Raw genomic sequence first — 17,776 nt, 5'->3', positions numbered from 1 at the left:
AGTGTAGGAAAGTACCTTTTACCACATCTTTTATGTCATTTGAATTTTGTGCCATGTGCATGAATAACCAACTCAAAGAAAAAAACATTTAATGCAGATTCCTGGGCCTGGCCACCATCTTACTGAATAAGCTTCTTTAGGGGTGAAGCCCAGGAATGCCCGTTTCTAACACCCTCTCCAGGTGATTCTAGGTACCCCGTGGGCTGAGAACTCCTGCATGGGGTTGTGCTGGCCTTCCACTGTTAAGAGGAAGACAGATCCAAGGGGGAGCTTGTCCCGGCTCAGAAGGTCGTGTCCCTCAGGGTTTGTGGGTTAGGAGAGGAGCCATCCAACTCTCTTAGGAATGTCCAGCCCTCTGAGCTGGCTTTGATAAGCAGGAAGATGTGGAAGAAGTCTGTTTTCATTTTTTTTTTCAACGAACAAAATCCATACTGTCTTCATGCTGGTCCGTCTCGTACATGCCTCTTGGCAAAGTCCCTCACTTTCCCTGTTAGGTTTTCTTTTAAGTTGTCTCCCTGCTGAGTCTGGGGCTGGGCCTTAGAAGGATGTGATGAACCCCTTCATTTGTATGGCCACTAACCTCCTCCTCTTCGCAAAGCTGCGGAAACATAACATGACTTCACCAACTTCCCAAGGGGACACCAGTAGACATCATCCCTCCTGGGCAGACTGGGCCCAAACACCCTCTCCGTTCAGAAGTCTCCTCTGTATGTTTCTGAATGGGTCTGTCTCCCACAGCACCTGTCCCTACGTCACCAAGAACATTTTATCCTAATCCCACAACACATCTTGGCCATCCCTCTGGACTGAAGTTTGTCTCTCCTTCCCTTCCCCACATTGACAAGGCAGTCCTGTAAATAACATCCACTTGGTACTTTTCTTGACACCATGAATCATGGTACATGTGGGTGTAACATCCTATTTTGTAGCCTAAGAAGCTAATCCCAAAGAGTATTGCTCTTGCTTTTGTTTACCTGTGTGTGCGAACACAGGTGCTCATGCACACCCTGAATATCTGTTTTAATTTCCATGAGTATCCAGATAGGTTTCTCACAACCCATCTTTAAAGGAGCATTGTACAAGCATTTGATACATGGTCCCTTCCTTCATGGGCACTACTAATGCCATGTTTCCTCTAATACTGAGGGGCATCTGGGAACTTCGCTGCAGGCAGCCAAAGAGAAGTCTGCCTGTCTGGCTGAATGTATGTGTCTCTCTCTACACACACACACACACACACACACACACACACACACACTCACATACACACACACACATACACACACACTCCTATACAGTCGTCCCTCAGTATCCTCAGGGGACTGGTTGCAGGGTCCACACAGATACCAAGATCCACAGATGCTCAGGTCCCATATATAAAATGGCATATTTGCGTATAACCTATGCACATCCTCCTGTATACTTTTAAACATCTCTAGATTACTTATAATACCTAATACAATGTAAATGCTATGTAGATAGTTGCTGGTGCATGGCAAATTCAAGTTTTGCTTTTTTGGAACTTTCTGGGATATTTTTTCTGAATATTTTCAATCTGTATTTGGTTGAATCCATGGATGCAGAACCAGCAGATACAGAGGGCTGGCTGCGTACATATATATTTCTCTCTCTCTCTCTATTAGAGTCTTAACACCCACTTAGTAACCTTCCAGCTCACATTTTCTCCAATCTTTGTTGCACCCGAAATGACCAAGTCATCTTACCTCTCTGCCCATAGGCTGCACCTGGGAATTTGGAGCCATGGTAAACTACATCAAGAAGACATATCCCCTGACCCAGCTGGTGGTCGTGGGCTTTAGCCTGGGTGGTAACATCGTGTGTAAATACTTGGGAGAGACCCAGGCCAACCAAGAAAAGGTTCTGTGCTGCGTCAGCGTGTGCCAGGGCTACAGTGCACTGAGGTGAGTGATCCCGGCCACATGCTCCCACTTCTTTCTGCCGTTGGTCCTCCAGTTAGCACTCGTTTATTGAGATGCCCCAGTGCACCAGACATTGGCCCATGAAGAGCAGGGGAAATGCCGGGGCAGACTGAGCAGAAGTTTCTGGGTCTTGGATTCATCTTGTTTTGCTTCCACATCATACACTGGATTTGTCGTATCAGACCCCTTAAGCCTGGGATATGCAGCTCTATTTTGGGATCAGATCTGTAATTGAATAAGCCAAAGCCCCCCTTAATAGCTGCTGTTCCCCTTTGGAGTCTCTGTGAGATGACTTAACTCTGTTCATGCTCCAGGAGTTTTGTAGAACTGTGGGTTTATGAAAACAGAGGAGACTTGGTGAACCAGGGTCTGAGAACTGGGCCTTATGACCCCAGAATCCTCCTGTCTACCAAAGAGTTGAGTCTCAGGTGGCATCTGGAAGGGGTCTTTAGAAACCATTTAATCCATGCCCTCACTGTCAAATAGTCATCTCTCTCAGGCATCCCAGAATCACACCCAAGAGATGACCTACTGGGTAAAGGTTTACCTCTCCTCTTAGTCTCCCGACAATAGAACCCCGAAGGAGGAGTCCTAGGAGGGCATTATCGTCTGCTCTGACCCCCCCACCAGATCAGTGTTGTCCTAGATCACTCCAGAGTCACCACACACACATTCACCCACACACACACACACACTCATACACACCACACTCACACACACATCTTTCCAGACTCTTTAAATGCAGTCATATTTTTTCCTGTACTCACTGCTCACGATAATGTCTTTTGTATTACCAATGGGTATGACCAGTTATTAAAGAACTCCTGAAATCCAAAATCACACAAAAAAGTAAAAACAAACAAACAAAAAACTCCCTGATTGATCCAGTCTAATGCCAAAGAGTCCTTATAGTTAATAAATGAATCCTTCCTTTTTGCCTCACCTATATCTCTCGTGGTGTAGTTTAAACCTATCTTGTCATTTTCTAATGGATAAGGGGCTACGTTATTTCTAAAAATATCTGTTACTGGAATGTGAAGTCAACACATCCAAAGGGCAAATGCAGGCTCAGAATTCAGCCTCTGCCTGAGCCTTAAAGCTGGCCAAAATGGAGAATTTAAATGTACCCAAAAATAGACATGAAAGACATCCCTGCTGGAACCTTTCCTGAGTTCCAGCACCAGGGCCTAGATTCCAGTTGTCCTCACCTGCAATATGGAGATGATGGTAATAATAAATGGTACCTACCCCATGGCGCCATTGTGAGGGTCAAATGAGTTAATGGGCATGAACTACTTGCAACAGTGCCAGGCATGTAGAAAGTTAAGTCAGTAACTGTTAATTATCATCATTATTCATTGTAAAATGAGAAGTGGACTAGATCAGTGGATGACAAAGAGTAATCTACTGAACTAGCAACTGCCTCACTTCATTAAGAATCACTTGGAGGATCATGTTAGAAATAAACTCATTTTCTTGGGCCCCAGCCCTGGAGATCCTGATTCATTCATCTGCGATACAGGGCCGGGAATCTGCGTTTGGGCACGTTTCACAGGTGACTCCTGAGATTTAGCCACGTTTAGCAGTCATTGGGCCTGGGGACCTCAGCGGTCTCTCCAGCTCTAATATTGCAGGACTAGGTTAGTCCCCTCGTCCTCCTGATGAGAATCCTCCCCTTCACTCCTCTCTACACTCTGGTGAGCCAGGACATGTTCCTTTATTTTGGCTTGGCTAAAAATATTCAACTCCCAATTCGTAGCCATTATGTAACCAGAGTTAACCGAAGTCCCATCCTGCCCAGTGACTGGAATATTAGAGCAATGAGCAAAGGACCAGCCACAGGATCTGAGGGAGCAGGGCCTGGCAGGAGGCCCTTGTCACCTGACAAGTGGTCCAGTTTTTGGCAAGGCTTCTAGCATCTGTAAAAATCAGAATCGCTGAAGTCCCCTCCTAAACCAAGTGCTGTCAAACTACTGTGAACACTGACTTTGTGTTCAGAGAGCCCTGGATTTGACAAGCAGGGGGATGTAGGACAAGTTTGTTTTCATTTTTTTTTTCAACGCGCAGACTCTTCAGTAACAGCCTGATTTCATTTTGCTGCAACAGCGCCATCTGCTGCTGGCCAAGCACACGACTCACGCGTTTGCCGATCCACGGTGCTCAAACTAAGGCAAAGGTTTAAGCTAGGAAACTGACCAACATCTGTGAGGTGCTAAACATTTTGCAGGCGTGGTCTATGCCACTTCTCTTTGAGACCTCAAAGATCTTGATACTCATAATCATTGTCACATCAGCCTCCTGCAAAGAGGAGAGAAACAGGCAACTTTATCCTCTAGAGCACAGAGAACTAATGCTAAGGCTAAGATCCTGTGGCCCTACACACAGAAACTGGCAGCAGGTCAAGGAGACACCATCGCCCTATGTGTACCCCCAACATTTTAATGAGTTCAGGTCACCCCAACAGTTTAATGAGATCAACTTGCTAAATGACGGTGGCTTACTTTAAACCAGCATAACCTTTTTTTTCCTGCCAAGGCTTGAGGGCAATGAGCCTTTTCAGCACTGGGATGATGGCAGCCATGCTTCCTATATGCCAAGGTGGAGCGGGGAGGGCTCGTCTGCCTCTGCAGGGGCCACACAGGAGTTCATGCTTCCGGTAAATCCCTCCTCGTTGAGTCTACACAACCGCTTGTCAGTGATCCATCCCCTCCCTCTGGCTTCTCGTCCCCATAGCGCACCTCCCCACTAGTCAGAGCCAGTTCTAGGCTCAGAAGCCAGCGCCTGCTTGCTGTAGTTAGAGCAGTCTAGCTGCTGCTGAACTAGCTCACCTTTGATGAGGTGCTGAACCAGTGAAGGAGGGAAACAGATGTCCCAAAACTACATGGTATCCAGCTGACTTAGCATGTTGCCTCAGGATAAACAGCAGCCAACTAACTAGCCCTGGAAATGTGTGTGGTCAGACTCAGCCTAACTCTCTGGTTTAATTAATCATTTGAAGCTATCATGAAGACCTTGATTATAAATTCATCCTGTGACTAGCAACCAGACAGAAGTGCAAGAAGGAGAAGTAGTGATGCCGAAAGATTACCCGCGATTAATTCATTCATTGATTCTTTGATTCATTCAGCAAGACACCCTTCTGGGTAATAGGACACAACCATGAACAAGGCCAACAAATTCCCCCACCCTTGTGGAGCTTAAAGAAAAGGGAAGGGAAGCTCTTGTGGTCTCATTTCAGGTAAAATCAAGTCATTGCTGAGGAAGCCCTCAACAATCTTGCATTGAAGAATCCGCCAATAATAATGTGATTAAATACAAGCATTCTGTTGCAGTTTGGGTGTAAGAGATAGTCTGTATCTGCTTAATGACAATAGAATGATGTTTGCACAGCAGCAAACCTACAAATAAGTGTCACTAATGGTGACACGCTAGGCATATGGGTGCCAAGGAAGTCCTCAGTCAAGTGGGGAGTCAGTGGGGAGGGATTTTTGGAAGGAGGTGAGGTGGGGTCAGAGGCCCCTTACAGGGCAGTGGAGGAACCATAAGATCTCCCTAAATGCAGTATGTTTCTGGCTAAGTGAGTGCATGAGCACCACTAACTCGTAGCCACTTTAACGTCCCAGCATTTTTAGCAGGGCCTTCCTGTCACAAGGAAGAGCCAGGCCCCCCTTTTCCTGCCAAATTGTGCATATATTCTCTCTTTTGCAAATGGGCAAACTCCAGACTACGGATGAGTTTATGACAAAAGCAAGCATTCTCGTTCATAAAGTCCCTCTATAGAGCTGTACCTTCATCAAACCTGTGTTCATAGTTGAGCTGTAAAATAATTTTAATACTCAGTAGTTTTTTTAACAGAGCCAAGCAAAGGAGGAAAATCTGCTGAGTTTAGACAAAACTCCATGGACAGAATTCCAACCTTAAGAAACAGCTTAACTTTGCCACCACTGGGTTGTGAAGCTAACCAAATGTTTTGTCCTTGGGGATTTTTGTTTATTGTTCATTGTTAATTTTTGTAATCAGAAAAATGAGGGTGTATGATATGCCCTTTGACCCATTAATCCCATTCCTGTAAAAGTGCATCCTAAGGGGAAATATTCTGATAAGGAAGAAAGGGTGTTGGTGGGTGGCCACCCTTGTCTGGGCTCCCTGCCCCGTCCTGCCACAAAGCCCAGCCAGGCAGGTGTGAAGAGTTCTGGGCCCAGTCCCTAGTAGGGTACAGAGAGCTTTTCTTTTGCTTGCAGTCTCAAGCTGAACTAGCTGGAGGTAACGACCTCTCCACAGGTCAGTCCTGCCCCCACTGGCAGCTGCCAGCCCGGAACATTCTGCTGGGTGTCTTGGACCCAGAGGTGCCACCATCTCCCTCCCAGAGGCCACACTGTTCAAGGCTCGTCCTGGCTTTGCCCCCACTGCAGCATGACTCTCTTGTAGGGCCAAGTTAGAAATAACCCACGTGTCCAGCATGAGAGATAGTTGTAAGCTATGATATACCCGTTCAGTAGAAAACGAGGCTGCTTGTATTTTTTTAAATTAAAAAATATATATAAAATAGCAGACTGTGTATATTAAACGTAGGAGGGAAGGTAACTATGTAAAAATATGATTGTAGGGAGAGAGAAATGGGGAGTTGTCATTTAACTGGGTATAGCGTTTCAGATTTGCAAGATGAAAAAGTTCTGGAAATCTGTTATATAACAGTGTGAATATACTTAAGATTTCTGAACTATGCACTTAAAAAGGGTTAAGATGGTAAAATTTATAATATGTGTTTTTTGCCACAATTTAAAAAAAATTTTTAATGATTGCATATTGGCAAAGCCTGGAGGGGAACCCCCTCCCTTTGCAAATAAAATATTGGTTATATTGGTGTGGTAACATTCTGGGAAAATACTTAATGTACTTTAAGGTTTCATTGGCATATTACTTTCAAGGTGTTTTTTAATATTGCCTGGGATATATTTAAGAAATTCCTCACCAATCTTAATTTGTGGTGCCCCTTTTTGGAATGTGAGAGTCATGCTTGCCCATCCCAGACATATAGACCCTGTCTCTCATTCTCATCCTCCATATTTTCTCAAAGACCACAGGAAAGCTGTGTGGTGTTCTCACAGTCTCCCAGCACTCTGAGATGAAATTTATATGCGCTAGGAGATTTGAATTTCTTTGGGTGTTAGATGCATTCTTCTCCCAGTTCATTCTCTTCCAACTTTAATTCCTTTTAATAGATGCTTTGTCCACTCATTTTGCAAAGTGTGAGTTGGAAAAGTTGAGCTTTCTCTGAGCAGTACCCCAGGAGCATAAAGCAGTTGTCTCAGCTCTTCCTTGCCTAATTGATTGTTCTGAACATAATTACAGACCCCTGTTTTGTTGGGACCCTCTTCTAAGTGATTTAAAAATCCATCTCCTGGACTCCACGCGTCCATTGCAGGGGGCTCGGGTTTGATCCCTGGTCTCAGGGAACTAAGATCCCGCAAGCCGTGCATCACGGCCAAAAAAAAAAAAGAAAATATCCATCTCCTTCCACAGCACCTTTTAAAATTCTTTTAACCCTGCAGACAGAAATCTCTCACCAGCAGGTGGCTGGGAAACCAGTACGGATAATATCTTATTAATGTTACATTGATTAGAAATAACAGCATTTTAAAAGAACTTTATTGGTTTTCATAATAGATAGGTAGATGGATGGATAAAGTTCTTTAAAAATCCATACATGTCATTCTGGAATAAGACTCCCAGTGAAGCCTTACTAGTGTTTTGGGGTACTGTCTTTTCTCATTTGCCATCTCAATGACAGAATCATTTTTGAGGGCTTTGCAACTCTCAGGGGGCATCATCCCTTTTGGAGTCATCTCGTCTTTCTGAAGTCTATGAAACCTGCCTTCCTTCCAACAAGGGTTCACTTTGGATTATACAAAGGCTTTCCTCCCTGTAATTATGACCTAGCTGCGTTCTCCCAGGTTCCACACATCTCTGCTGTGTCCTCAGCCAGTTTCTCCTGGTGGGCCAGTATCTGGCTCAGCCTGGGAGCACTTCCTGCCATCCCTTCTCTCTTCTGGAGAACATAGCTATTTAGAGGCAAGTCAAGAACTTGGATATTCTGCTGTGTGGCCAAGTAAGGGATTCTTTCAGTGTCTAGAGAGCTGAAGTCCCCTGGTTTTGGTGCCCATTTAGCATCAAAAAATGAAAATTCATTTCTTCCATCTGACGTGGCAGATCTTAGCCAAACATTCCCCACATGTTTTTCCACCTTGGTCTGTGCTTTCTTGTCATATAGCACTTTTCTGCTTCTCCTTCTCTACCATATTTTGAATAGCTACACAGTGTCCATCTCAGGGTTCCTTCCAATCCTGCTCTCATCTCAGCAAGTCTCACTGATACCTCTCATATCTTATGACTCTGCCGAGTTGAGTTCACCTGTGCGTGCTCTTCCCATTGGCATACCGGTATCTGAGGCTATAAATGTCATCTCTCTCTCCCCGTTCTTTCCCGTTTGTTCTCATGACACCACTCTGCTTATCACCCTGTCATACCTGAAGTCTGTCCGCCATGGTACCCTATGTTATAGTCTCATCTGAGTGTTCTTCCCCTACCACCACCACCATTCTCTTTAAACCTTCTTGACTGAGTCATCTGGTTTGCAGGCAGACGTTCTCTTCATGCTCATGAGGTGCATGCCCAGGAGACTGCCCATCCCTCAGGTCTCTTCAGCCGAGGCCAGAATTCAGACCCATTCTTAACACCACCGGTTGGCCGGCTCCCCACTCGCAACATCCACCCCTGTCTGCAGAAGTCCATCCACCATTAACAGAAGCAATGAAAGCAACACCAAGGCCCCCAGGGTGGCCTCTGTCAGGCCTGTGATAGAACTGTCTACCTACCTCAGCCACAGAGCAATCTGGGTGTGAAAACTGCTTCTCTAGTTCAACCTCCTGATTTGACAGATAAGGAAACTGAGGCTTGGAGAGGTGAAGTGGCTTCTGCAGAGTTTGGTGAACTACCCAGTGGGGTCAGATGGGCCCTAGTTCAAGTCTCTGCTCTAACTCTTGCCAGCCAGGTGGCCTGGACATCTTGTTAGACCTTCATCCCATCACCAGCCCCAAGCCCTGGGCTCGTTTGCCCCTCTAGCCTGGTTCTGCCTCCTGCTTCCCGTCCCTGCAAAAACATGACAGATAAATTGGAGTTTGGCTTCAGTGGGAGCTGCATGGGTGAGGTTCTTGATGGGCCATGTATATAACGGTTCCAGACCACCTGCTGGACTTTTGCCATCCCTGAAAGTGGTTGTTGAGGCTCAGGGTTAACAGTTAAAACTGACTTTGATCTTTGACTTCCCTCAGCAGGGTAAATAATTTTCAGTAGCTCATAATCCAAAAAGATTTTCTATTTTCTATCTTTCTTCTCCTCCTCCTTCGTCTTCATTGTTATGGAACATTTTAGACACATGCAAAGTAAAAACAGTAGGATATTGAACCCCCGTGTACCCACCACCAGCTTCAACCATGCTTAACTCTCGGCCACTCTTGTTTCCTCTGCACCTCATCCACGTACCACTCCCCCATAAACTGGATTATTTTCAAGCAAATCCCAGACATTATGTCATATCATTTGTAAATAATTCACTAAGTAGCACTGAAAGACTCTAAGGACTTTTTCTTAAACATAACCACGATACCATTGTCACACCAAAAAATTAATAATTCCTAATATCATCCCATTTCCAGTCAGTGTTCAGATTTCCTTGATTGTCTCATGGAAGTTTTTTTAACAGTCGGTTTGTTTGAATCGGGATCCCCATGATGTCCACACATTGCATTTATTGATTTGTCTCTTCAGTTGCTTTTAGTCTGTAGGATCCCCCTCTCTTTTATTTCTTTTCAAGTTTGTTGGTGGTGGTAGTATTGAAGAAATCAGGTCTTATTTTAGATATATGAAATGAATGTTTTTTATAATACGTTGATCTTGATTATGTTTTCTTAAAACTACTATAAAATTTTCAGTCCCTTAATTTTATATTCAGAGGTGGTGAAAGACATCCCTTAAATATACTGAGTGGTCAGCCGAAGATATGAGGCATCAGTGTTGGCCAGCGTTGACTGGGTAGAACATTGGTCCCAGCAGCCTTACCCCAGTCCCTCCTTGAGCCCGGGGCCCCCGTGTATTCCCAGAGCCTTTCAGTGAGTGGCACCTCTGGGGTGATTCAATCAAGGAATCTGCAGCGCTGGAGCATCTTCTCATAGCTTAAATTTATGGTCAGTGCCCCCTCCCTTCCCTACCTCCGCAGTCCCTCTAATATGAAGGAGATACTAACAAAAGCAGTTAGAAGGTCAGCAAAGGGAGAAAAGGATGAGGGCAAGAGAAAGCTGGGATTTTGAGACCATAGGCTTTCTGAATAAGGGACAGCTTGGGTCCAAGGTCAGAGGAGGGAGACCCGCGCTGGCAGGAGGCTGTGGGTCACAGACTGGGTGACCCCCCCTCCTCCCTCAGACCAAGAGGCAAGTGTCCACAGTCCTGCCTTAGCTGGGGTCCTGCCCATGGTGATCCGGCCCGTCCTTTCTGCTCCTACAGTGTTCGGGAAGCCCCCCACAAAAAACTCGTGCATTTATAGAATGACCTTTTGACCTTTGAAGGCAGTGTTAGTCTTCACTGTGAGCTTTAGCCCATGTTTTATGAGCACGTCATAGGCCGTTAAATCCACAAACCCTTTCACTTTTAAGTTCCTGCCAGCTCTAATTTTTTAACTGCGACGTTACAGGAAATGTTTGTTATTCCAAAATTGAAGTGTGGCAGTTTGGGGGAAATTACTTTTATAACTCCCTGGATTTTTTAAAAAAATACCTATGTACCACCCTCTCTCAAGACTCCCCTCTCTGGCCATCTGGGAGATGAGGCCAATGGATTCTATATGGGAATAGTGACGCCTAGACTCATTCCCAGGGTGGAATCAGGCCTCAAGGCTCAGAAACCTGCAAAATGAAGGTTAGCGTGGCCTCCATGGCAGCTGTGTCTGGGTTCACACCCCCCCGAGGGAAGAAAGCACGGAGTGGGGAGAGCTGAGCTGCAGCCTGGGAATGACAGCATCGGTGTTTGTTCACCTGACACGTGGGCGAGGAAATCTGGCCGCAGAGGCGAGTAGAGGAGGGACAGGGTGAGGGTGGCGGAACACACGTGCTGGAGCCAGGCCGGCCTGGCATAGACTCAGCCATACCTGACCGTTCCAGTGTGACCCAGGGCGGGTCGCTTGACGCCTCTGAGCCCATGGTCTCCTGATCTGGAAGCAGAGGTGTTGCCTGCCTGGTGACCCCACACGTCGGTAGGCCTTGCCGTGCCAATCACACACTAGCTCTAGAGGAAAAATGACTCAGGACCAGCCCCAGCAGCTGGGCCTAGAAGGGGTTGATGGCCTCGCTACTTCTTCCGTTCCTTGCCCCTTGAATATGCTAAGGCTAATCAAAAGAAAGCTCAAAGTACATGATTTTCCTTTGCCTCACAAATGGCAACAAGTGGTGTTTTTTTTTCCCTTCCCATTTTTTAAACTGTTATTGAATGATTCTTTAAATTCTATAGTGCTTTACCGTTTTTAAAAGTTTCGCACACATGATTTCATACACTCCCATAATAACCCTTCCCCCCACGGCCCCTCCCCACTTCCCTCTCCCCACTGATAACCACTAGTTTATTCTGTGAGTCTGCTTCTTTTGTGTTTTATTCACTAGTTTGTTGTATTTTTTAGATTCCACATATAAGTGTTTTCAGGTTTTGCCATGCACTTATTTTCTCCACACACCCCCTCCCCTTACACACTCCTATTATTAAGCCAGAAAAACATGCTTGCAGGGTAGGAAGCCGAGTAGCGAACATGTTCAAATGACAATTGAAGCAGGTCCTGTGACGAAGAGAAGACCAAGGTGATGGAAGGAGGGGGTCAGGAGTGTTAGCAACAAAGCCTGTGGCCCCAGAGAGCTTTCTGGCTGGGGCCTCATGTTCAGCAACGTTCAGCTGTTCTGGTGTCTCTACAGGTAGTTTGAGGACCACGCATCCAAGCCCACGTTCCAGCGTAGGGAGCCGGCGCTCTCCAGCAGCAAGAGCTCTGCCTCCTGCCCTCGCCAGCCCCATCCTCTCCTCTCCAGGGCGCAGTCCCTCTCACTGTCACTTGTGGTTCTTCCAGGGCCCAGGAAACCTTCATGCAGTGGGATCAGTGCCGGCGCTTCTACAACTTCCTCATGGCCGACAACATGAAGAAGATCATCCTCTCGCACAGGTGCGGTGCCTTCCCTATCCCTCGGGAGACAGACAGTTCCTTTCTGAGCTTATTTCACTAAAAGCCAAAATTCCTCTTTCTCCAGGAAAGAAAAAAAAAGGCAGGGGTGGTACACATTGTCTGCTGACTTGTTTTGTGACTTAGTTAGAAACAAACTTGCCCCAAGCTACCAAATTCACCAAATCGCTTTCTGCTTCCATAATTTTCAAAAAGTCCAAGAAGAAAGAGAAACCGTTTCCACACCATTCTTTCCCACGTGCGGGCAATCCTGAGGGTGGCCCGTCACTGCTGAGGAGCTTTTCTCCTTAGGATGCTTTTGTGCTTGGGGATCCAGAATCGTTCTCTGCTGGCTCTTGGGGTTCTGACCAAGCAGCAGCGTGACAGGAGTCCGGCCGCTGATGCCAAGCGTGGTGTCCACACTCTCCATGCTCTGCCTGTCCGTCTCCTGCTCAGAATCCTTTGGTGGGTTAGCCCCTGACAAGTGCTTAGAGCAGCGCCTGGTCTTCAGTAGCACTCAAGAAATATTAGTGATGATTTCATCGTTGTGATTATTGTTAGCGATATTGGCTCTCCCTCCTCCCCCATGCCTCCCTCCCCCTCCAGCTGGACCAGGCCGCTCAGAGGCCCACGTGCCCTCTGGCCTCTCCCACACCACTTATGCCCTTGCTGAGGACCCCCTTCCCCTCATCTCTGCTTGTCCAAACCCAGCCTATCCTTTTAGGTCCGTCTTGGGTATCTGCCTCTGTGAAGCCAGCTCCTCCCCCAACAAGTCGTTTTTCTGCTGCCTCCGCAGTGTGAGTCCTGCATCATGAACTAAACTGGACAGCACTGGAGGGCTAGGGCGTGTTTTGATTCCCCCAGAGCCTGGTACATATTGGGCACTCAAAAAGTACAATTTTAGGGGTTTTTTGATGCCATCCTAGGAAAAGCAACCTGACTGAATGATCAGTTTCTTATCCTGTTTTTTTCAGTGATTAAAAGAAAATGTGGTACTGCCCACCCGGCCAGCCAAGCACCCCAGATTGGGCTTCCTGTGGGTAGGGTTCACATGGCGCCTGGGCAAGGCTGGCGCTCGCAGGCCCCTCAGGCTGCCAGGCACATCCCCAGGCCCTGGTGTTGGGTGGGTGGAGGGCACAGGGAGACTTATGTCCCCCGGGCTGGCTGAGTTTCTGCTCAGATCATGGTGTGTGAGCATCAGTTGTGTGCTGGGCCCTGATTCAGGTGTGGCTCAGCTGAGGTTTGGATGGATCCAGGGATTTGCTGAGGTTCCAGCAGGGGTGAAACCAGGCCATCAGACACCAAGTCCAAGTCCTCTGTCTGTCTTCCCACACCTCTGCAATGGAGAGTGAACTCCTTCCTCCCAGGGAACATTTGTTTTGCTACAGGGCCCAGTCTTGCCATTAATAAATTAGTCCAAAAGGTCCATCATGTAATTCTTAACAAACTGGCAGAGTCCTCTGGATGTGCTCTCAATGTATTTACATTTTTAAAATTTACCACAAGAAGCCAAACACCTAGAAATTTTAGGGACACTTTATTATAATTTTTTTTCTCTATCAGCATTGTCTTTTCTTTTTTAAATTTTTTTTCTAGTTTTATTGGGACACACTTTAAATTGTGAATTCTACCCTTTAAGTATATAATCTTCCTAATACTCTTTTGAAAAAAAATTTTTTAAGAAATCTGTTCCTGTTCTTTGGAAGAGGTTGTGAATGGATACCAGAGCATTTAGTTTCCATAATGAATTTTTCCCACTGTAGGGCCAAACCTCAAAGCAAACTCAGTCTTCCTTCAGCTGTGTGAGTGAGAGCCCTTGCTGGGAATGGACGTCTAAATGTGCACATTTTGATCTCTGCCTTTATTGTCATCTGCTCCAGATGGATCATTTTCTTACTGGAAATAATTACTCTTCTGAGTATACGTTAGCTTTTTAGCTAACGTATTGGAGGGCTGTTGATTTGCCCAAATGCTGAATGGGTTAACCATTATCTTCCTTGTTAAGTGACACAAAGAGCTCATAAAGAGAAGGGTTCTGCTAAAGGGGGCGGTGTCAACATCAGTGTAAAGATGAAAGAGCATGGAGAGTGTGGACACCACGCTTGGCATCAGCTGCCGGACTCCTGTCACGCTGCTGCTTGGTCAGAACCCCAAGAGCCAGCAGAGAACGATTCTGGATCCCCAAGCACAACTTTACACTAAGGCCCCCCACTGTTTGGCTGACAACCCACCACAGGCCACAGAACCCATCCTGAGACCTCTCTGCAGGGCCAGTTTTGTAATAGTCACCTAGGCTCAAACACAATCTTCAGTTTGTCTAGCTGCCCCTTAGACAGGGGCAAGGAAAGTAAGGTCTTGCTGTTGATCCTTCTTCAGTTATTCAAAAGTCAACAGTGCAAGCTCATCCTCTGGGACATTCTGAAGGCTGAAGGGATTTACTTCTAAGTTACCCACAGACACTATGTCAGAGACCCTCTCCTGGCTTGCCTCTGGGCAAGGAAGCAGGCTCGGCTGAGGTTGTTTATCACGTGCTTTAAAAAAAAATTTTTTTCAGCTTTAGTGAGGTATGATTGACAAAATTGTAAGATATTTCATTGTACAGTGTGATGATTTGGTTTGTCATCTGCTTTTCATTCTCTGCTTCTTGTCTCGTTGTAGGCAAGCTCTTTTTGGAGACCATGTTAAGAAACCTCAGAGCCTGGAGGACACGGACTTGAGCCGCCTCTACACAGCCACATCCCTGATGCAGATCGACGACAATGTGATGAGGTGTGCCCATGCTCGGGGGCAGGGTGCCAGGCGGGAGGCAGCAGGCCGTTGCTGCCCAGCGCCAGGGGTTTCCTCCGCCCACTTTAGTGTTAAGGGTTTTGGTTTGTTTTTTTTTTTTAATGTCCACTGTTTAAAAACTGAAGATTTCACAGAGAAATCCAAATTTCTAATGTCTCTTAAAAAAAATAGGAAGAGGACTTCCCTGGCGGTCCAGTGGTTAGGACTCTGCGCTTCAAATGCAGGGGGCGCGGGTTAGATCCCTGGTCGGGAAACTAGGATCCCACATGCCACATGGCATGGCACGGCCAAAAAATGTAAAAAAAAAAAAAAAAAATAGGAAGAGGCTCTGACCACTCGTTCTACATTCCTGCGTGGCCAACTGAGCTTGAACTGGGGAGCTGGGGTATGCGTGCCCTAGTTGCCCACAGTCCTCAACACCGGGTCAGGGATCAGATGTCACATAAACTGCATGTGGCAATGGAGTAAAAGGAGAAGGAAAATATCTCTTGTACCTGCCTATGTCTCTATCAAAAGTAGAAAAACCAAAAATAGACCAAGAGAGCTGTGTGTTACAAGAAGAATGGACAGAGCCTCTTCCTTTAGGGGCGTAAAGACTCTCCTCTGAGTGTAATATGCAAACCCCGCCCACTTCACTCGGTTGCCCTTTCCCTGCCCAGCCCCTCCAGGCCTCTCCAGGCACCTGAGGTCACCACGCTGACAGTATCCTCTTTCCTGGCACCAGTAGTTTCTGATTGAGGTCAGCATTAGCTGGAAAAGGTAAAGTTAATCTCTGACCTCATCGTTCTCTTGAAAAAGTCATCCTTTTTATTTAGAGGTCACTTGATACCTTCAGGTGTGGCCTGAAGCAAGCTAGTGTTCATCCAATAGATAGGCACATATTGACCTGAGTATGAGATCTGTATTTACCTTCCTTATGGGATTTTAGTAGCCTTCTTACACCAAGTAACTTTGAAATATGCCCATGAACAGTTACTCAAAGGAAATGGAAATTGGGAAATTGCTGGCACGTTCAGAAGGTGAGAATGAATTATACCCACCCTCGCTTACGATGGGGTGTGCAACTTTACTGTGGTGCAGACACTACACTAATGAGAAGAAAAAACAAACTTACTTAAATTTCATTCATCTTCTAAATTTTTTTAAGCCCAAAAGAGAGTGTTCTTCAACTCTTCCTAAAGCTCTTCCTTTTTAATAGTGCTAGATAGTAGCAGTTTTCATGATCATAACCAGTTTGGGCAGCCTCCTCATCAACCCGCCACCGGTAATACTGGAGGACGAGAGTGCCTTCCTGGCCCGCTGAGACCTCAGAGGGGCTGATTTCTTGGAGACAGATGTCCTAGAGATGATTTCTGCACTCGGCCTCCTCCCTATCAAGTTTGGCCCAAATAGTCCAACCTGAGGGTCCTTCGCCGGCAGAGATGTCTAAGGAGCCTGAGAGTGGAAGAGATCCACAGCTACACGTGAGCCGAGATACCTCGAAGACCCCAGTCAGGACAAAAAAACCCTACTATTCACAAACCAGAGGCCTTAATCTGTGTCAGAAAGAAATGAGGTTTCCAGAGATCCTCTGACCTGGGGTTGACTCTGTCTCCTGGTGTCAGAGCTCCAGGCTGAATCGTGCCAGCCTCTCAGAGCACAGGGCAGGGCAAAGCTGCAGGACCTGCCCGCTGGAGCACCGAAGGGTTTGTTGATGTCAGTGTGTCTCTGACTACTGCTCCATGGGGGACAGAGTTGGTAACTTTGAATCCCTGTCTCATTTCTATTATCCGGTACATATTTCATTCCAGTTCACAGTGGTCCAGATCACTCTGCCAGGAAGAATTCTGTTGAAAACAAAGTTCTAGTAAATGTCTTCGAATTGCAGATTCTTAGTGTCTACAGTGACATCTGGTTTTATGCTACCTCAGAAAGATGTAACATCCGCTAATAATGACTACAGATAACACTTACTGAGTAATTACTCTGGGCCAGTCACTGTGCTAATAAAATGTCACTTTAATGTCATAAATCTCACAGTGCCGTTAAAGAAGCTCCTGTCCCTAGCTCCATTTTACAGGGGAGAAGCTCAGAGAGGTTAAACCCTTTGCCTAAGGTCCGTAGTCAGTAAGTGACAGAGCCAAGATTTGAAGCCAGATGCCAAAGCTGGGTGCTCTTAACCCCTAACTCTGGTACCTGAGTATAGTCTACTGATATGATGAGCTAGTGTGGGAACTGGCACAGTAATAAAATCAATTCAGCATTCCAATCATTTCAAGTGTTGTTTTGTCTTTTTCCTTTGTGTGTGCATGTGTGTGTGTGTCCCAGGAAGTTTCATGGCTATAACTCCCTGAAGGAATATTACGAGGAAGAAAGCTGCATGAGGTACCTGCACAGGGTGAGTGACCACATCAACTCAGGGAGCAGCATCTCAGAATTAGTATCACCCCATCCAGCTCCACCCGTGATATAACAAGCATCCCTCCTAAGCTTCCCTGGTGGAAGCTCAGCCAGCATCTGGCTCCAACCGCTCTAGTTGTTGACTTGGGTTTATTATTGAACCAAACTCTGCCCCTCTGTGACCTCCATATAATAATCCCAGAGCTGCCCCTTGGTGCGGTGAAAGCCCTTAAAATCGCTGCCGCACCCATTTTTTTCTTAGTCTTCCTTTGACTGTATAATCCTGCCTGGTTCCTGCCATGGTTCCTCACGGGAAGTCCGTGTAGATTTCTTATAATCCTAGACCCTGTTTTGGTCATTGTGTATTTTGTTGGTGTGGTGCCTAGGACTGAACTCAAAATTCCTGCCATGATCTGGCAAG

At 46.3% G+C, this 17,776-nt stretch overlaps 1 protein-coding gene across 3 annotated transcripts in view; it reads left to right on the top strand.

Annotated features, from left to right (window-relative positions):
• Positions 1-17,776, top strand: part of ABHD2 (abhydrolase domain containing 2, acylglycerol lipase) — a 107,784-nt gene that overhangs the window by 80,731 nt on the left and 9,277 nt on the right. For all 3 annotated transcript variants that reach the window (XM_036841575.1, XM_036841577.1, XM_036841576.1), the window contains 4 exons: positions 1,739-1,922; positions 12,100-12,192; positions 14,848-14,958; positions 17,284-17,353. In XM_036841575.1, the coding sequence (XP_036697470.1) occupies positions 1,739-1,922; positions 12,100-12,192; positions 14,848-14,958; positions 17,284-17,353 (458 nt within the window). The remainder of the gene's footprint in view (positions 1-1,738; positions 1,923-12,099; positions 12,193-14,847; positions 14,959-17,283; positions 17,354-17,776) is intronic.

The sequence above is a fragment of the Balaenoptera musculus genome, chromosome 2 (genome assembly GCF_009873245.2).
Source record: "Balaenoptera musculus isolate JJ_BM4_2016_0621 chromosome 2, mBalMus1.pri.v3, whole genome shotgun sequence".
In the NCBI taxonomy this organism is placed as follows: domain Eukaryota; kingdom Metazoa; phylum Chordata; class Mammalia; order Artiodactyla; family Balaenopteridae; genus Balaenoptera; species Balaenoptera musculus.
The sequence above is the reverse complement of the archived record's forward strand: the minus strand, read 5'-3'. Positions and strand labels throughout refer to the sequence as shown.